Source organism: Labeo rohita, unplaced genomic scaffold (assembly GCF_022985175.1).
Source record: "Labeo rohita strain BAU-BD-2019 unplaced genomic scaffold, IGBB_LRoh.1.0 scaffold_2819, whole genome shotgun sequence".
In the NCBI taxonomy this organism is placed as follows: Eukaryota; Metazoa; Chordata; class Actinopteri; order Cypriniformes; family Cyprinidae; genus Labeo; species Labeo rohita.
In genome coordinates, this window is record NW_026129121.1 from 806 (window position 1) to 5,022 (window position 4,217).

The 4,217-nt window shown below is 34.6% G+C and overlaps 1 protein-coding gene across 1 annotated transcript; it reads right to left on the reverse strand.

Moving 5' to 3' along the window:
• Positions 1-405: 405 nt before the first annotated feature.
• Positions 406-4,063, reverse strand: LOC127160044 (scavenger receptor cysteine-rich type 1 protein M130-like; the record flags this gene model as incomplete). Its single annotated transcript, XM_051102721.1, has 3 exons — positions 406-536; positions 2,628-2,939; positions 3,932-4,063. Coding segments are annotated over 3 exons (575 nt in total), but the record flags the coding sequence as incomplete, so codon positions are not given.
• Between the last annotated feature and the right edge of the window lie 154 nt (positions 4,064-4,217).

The window sequence follows — 4,217 nt, forward strand, 5'->3', positions numbered from 1 at the left end:
CAGGATAGACACTACTATTCCTAAACAACCGAAAAAACTAACTTTGTCAGCAAAATGTGGGGAAGTCCACCCAGACTTGTACTGTTCTTTGCTGTACCTGTACATTCATTACATCAGAATGTAGAATTTTTTAACAAGGTCCCTGATTATTACAGCAATGTGTGTGGTCAGAGAGAATGTGGAAAATAGTCACAGAAAAATACATTTTGTATATAAATTTTGTTTTTGTACTATAATATGGAATTTTTTGTTTACCTGAACAAATTACTTGAGCATTTTTATCAAGACAATCGCCATGATAAATAGATGGTACAGATCCACATTTCTTAAGTGTGGACTCAGATCCAAAACACAATGCATTTTTTATCCAAATTGGTCCTGATCCTTGTCCAAAATGATCTTCAATCAGAGCATCAACAGGTTCTCCACAGTCCAGTTCTCTACACACCACTGCAGCATCAGCCAAATCCCAGCCATCACCACACACTGTTCCCCACTGACCTCTATGAAGAACCTCCACTCTACCAGCACAGCGACTGTGACCACCAACCAACCTCACATTTAATATGTCTGTGAATGTATAAAAGACACCAATAGAAAAATTGAGTGTTCATTTAAAATGTGCTCTATAAACCTAATTCAGGATGGACACCAAATTGAAAAGCCACTGTAATGTGATCTTTTACCAGCACACAACAAACCAATGTTCTGTTCCCAAAAACAGTTTCCTTTGACTGATGGTGATGTTGGACAAACAAAGGTGAATCTGAGATTCATTTCCTCTGCACTGAATCTCTTGTGTCCACATCTGAGTGTCTCCTTTGCCAAAAGCAGCTGCTCCCAGCACCTGTACAGGAGCCCCACAGTCCAGCTCTCTACACACAACCTCTGCATCCTGCTGGTCAAAGGCAGCGTCACACACTGACATCCACCTCTGATCATGAAGTATCTCTAACCTCCCCGAGCAGCGAGAGCCTCCAACCAACCGGACTTCTAAGCAAGAAAAAAACAATCAATGAAACCACTGCTTAAATAAAACCATTGTTTGAGTGGGAACTCAGTGTTGGGGAGTAACTAGTTACATGTAACGGAATTACGTAATTTAATTACAAAATAAATGTAATTGTAATTAGTAACAGTTACTGATAAAAAATGTGTAATTAAAATTACAGTTACTTTTGAAAAATGCCAGTGATTACAAAGGGGATAATATAGGAAATTTTTCACACACCCACCCCCATTTACAGATTTAATTGACTTCTTTCATAAATTGCATTGACTGCTCTAAAATGAGACACCAGTGTTTCAGGAGTTTAGGACACATGCTTATTCGATAACTGTTTTATTTCCTATTTGGTTTTATGCATAAACTTTATTTTTCAAGATTGTTTTTTCCAAGGCATTGTTAGACGCTAGTGTTTTCTGTCATAACTAAGCCAACAATTGATTTCAAACCCAGTATCATAGCTATTAAACTATTTCTTGTTATGATGTTATGTTTATGTTATGATCTTATGACGACATATAGCGCATCTGCGCTCACAGTGACCCAAGTTCGATTCCTGTCTCGAGGTCCTTTGCCGATCCCACTCCCCTCTCTCCTCAGCTCTTTCCTGTCATCTATCTACTGTCCTATTACAATAAAAGGCATAAAAAGCCTCAAAAAATAAGTACAAAAAAAAAAAAAGTCTGAATTTGTGGTGGCTGTGCTTTAAATGAAATTATTACACAGCTCAAGCTAATTCGGGGCAACTTAAGTCAGTGCTATGTGCTTGATAATTTTTCTTGGTGGAAGCTTTGCATTTGGTTAGCTAATAAAATACTAAAGCTTAATTCAATTTAATGTGGACAATTTCTTACTTCTATCATTCTTTGGTATCGTGGACTTGCTCTATTGTTTCATACAAACACAGCTGCTGCCAATTTTTTTGTACACTGTAATGGATTATAAGATAACTAACAAACTAGTACTACTACTTGTTGTGTAAGAAAACTGGTATGACTGCACTGTATCCCTAAATGTCTAGTTTGAACTTGCCACTTGCTAGCAACTGATTTCTTAATGGAAGCTTTGCGTTCAAATATTTCAACTCAGATCAGTGTTTTGTGTCTAATAATTTTGACACAAAACATCTAAATATTCTATCAAGCAGCTGTGTAATAAGTGAGTTAATGTACATTCAGCCAGTTGTTATCGAAAAATAAAGATGTATATTATCCTTTACTTATTATAATCTTAATTCAAGTGATACAGGATTTTGAAAGTCTGACAGTAATCAGTGTTGAGTGCTACTGTAAGGTTAACTCTGCCTGGTTTAAATGTTTCAAAATGACTAACAGTTGAAAGTATTAGAAATTTAGAAAAGTAATCACAAAGTAATTAAAAGTAATGTTACATTACTTTATTAAAGTAATTGAAAAGTAACACTTCTTATTACATTTTAAATCAAGTAACTTGTAATCTGTAACCTATTACATTTCCAAAGTAACCCTCCCAACACTGGTGGAAAACCAATGAAAAACACACATATGAAATATATTTTTTATTTAAGCTAAACATGGAAACACAAAAACATATAATTAATAATAAATTTTACATATAAATCAGAATATGTAAAATACTACACCTGAGCAGATGACTCCAGCATCTTTAGAATGATCACATCTGGTTTTACCATATCCTGTTGACCCACAGTTCTTCAGTGTGGACTCTGATCCAAAACAATAAGCACTCATCCAGATTGGTCCTGATCCTTGTCCAAAATGAGCATCAGTCAGAGCATCTACAGGTTCTCCACAGTCCAGTTCTCTACACACCACTGCAGCATCAACCAAATCCCAGTCATAATCACACACTGTTCCCCACTGACCTCTAAGAAGAACCTCCACTCTACCAGCACAGCGATTGTGTCCACCAACCAACCTCACATTCCCATAGTCTGTATTGTATTAAACAATAACAATGAGAGAGCAAGCAATACAAAGATGGACAACTGGTTAAATGGGGCACATACATCTAAATATTTAAAATAATATTCAGATTTCACAACAGTTGAGCTCAATCAACATAATTTCTTAGTATGCTGATTTATAGAAACAATCATGCTGACCCCAACCTACTCTTAAATAAAAAAAAAAAAAAGGCTATATATTAAGGCATTTTTTTTACACTAAAATCATGTTATTTTTTTTTTCTTATGTCTGAAGTATTTTAAGGATTACTGGTGCTTTCACATAACTGTCTCACTATAAACCAGATTGATGGAGAAACTATTTATTTTGAGCTATTTTGAGCAGCTGAGCCCTTTAGCCAATTAAAAAAGGAAAACATAAAAAATAAAAAATATTGTATAAGGATTGTATAAGGTGACAAATACTAAAAAGTAAGTTTTTTCTGTCTCGCTTTGTCATTATCAAAATTTCATTTTCTTGTGACTTTAACATAACATAATATTACTTTTATTCTGCTGCACTGTGAATGAGCAATTATTTTTTCTTTGGTAAATGTTCACAAGACTTGCTCAAGCTATGTTTGACTGTAATACGTCCAAATCGATGTTCATCCTATCAGAACTTTATCGCTGCTCATACTCAAGTGTCTCCAAATGTGTAATCAAGGTAAGTGAAATACTTTTTTTGTCTTAACAGAAAGTTATAATAATGAATGATCTGTTTTCCATAAATAACAAATATTATCATTATTTTGAAAAGTTATAATGTTTATAAAATGGATGAGAAAACATGAGAAAGAGAAATACAGAGAAAAATCACCTGTTGAGCAATACCGAATAACATTCAAAATATTATGACAATATAATATGTCATCCAAAACAACACATTGTACAGTCTAATTTTAAGTGTTTAAAGAACACAATCTGCCCCCTATTCATTTCTAAAAATAACTTCATCCTTTAATTTCATGTGAACTTACCAGCTGTGATGAGTATTACAAGTGAAGACAGTAAAATGAGTGTCAGGCATCTTCCCATCATCCTCAGCATGATTAACTCAACACCCAGTACAAGCTTCTCCACACTGATGATACAGAAGTACAGGCATCCTCCTAATGAGAGAGAAAAAGGCCCAACACCCTCCAATCACACTCGCTATTACCTTATTAGACACAACAGAGGAAATCATCAAACAACTTCACTGACAAATCAGAGAATACTTTTTTTATTTTCTCCATATATATCAAACTTGTCAGTGCTGATGAA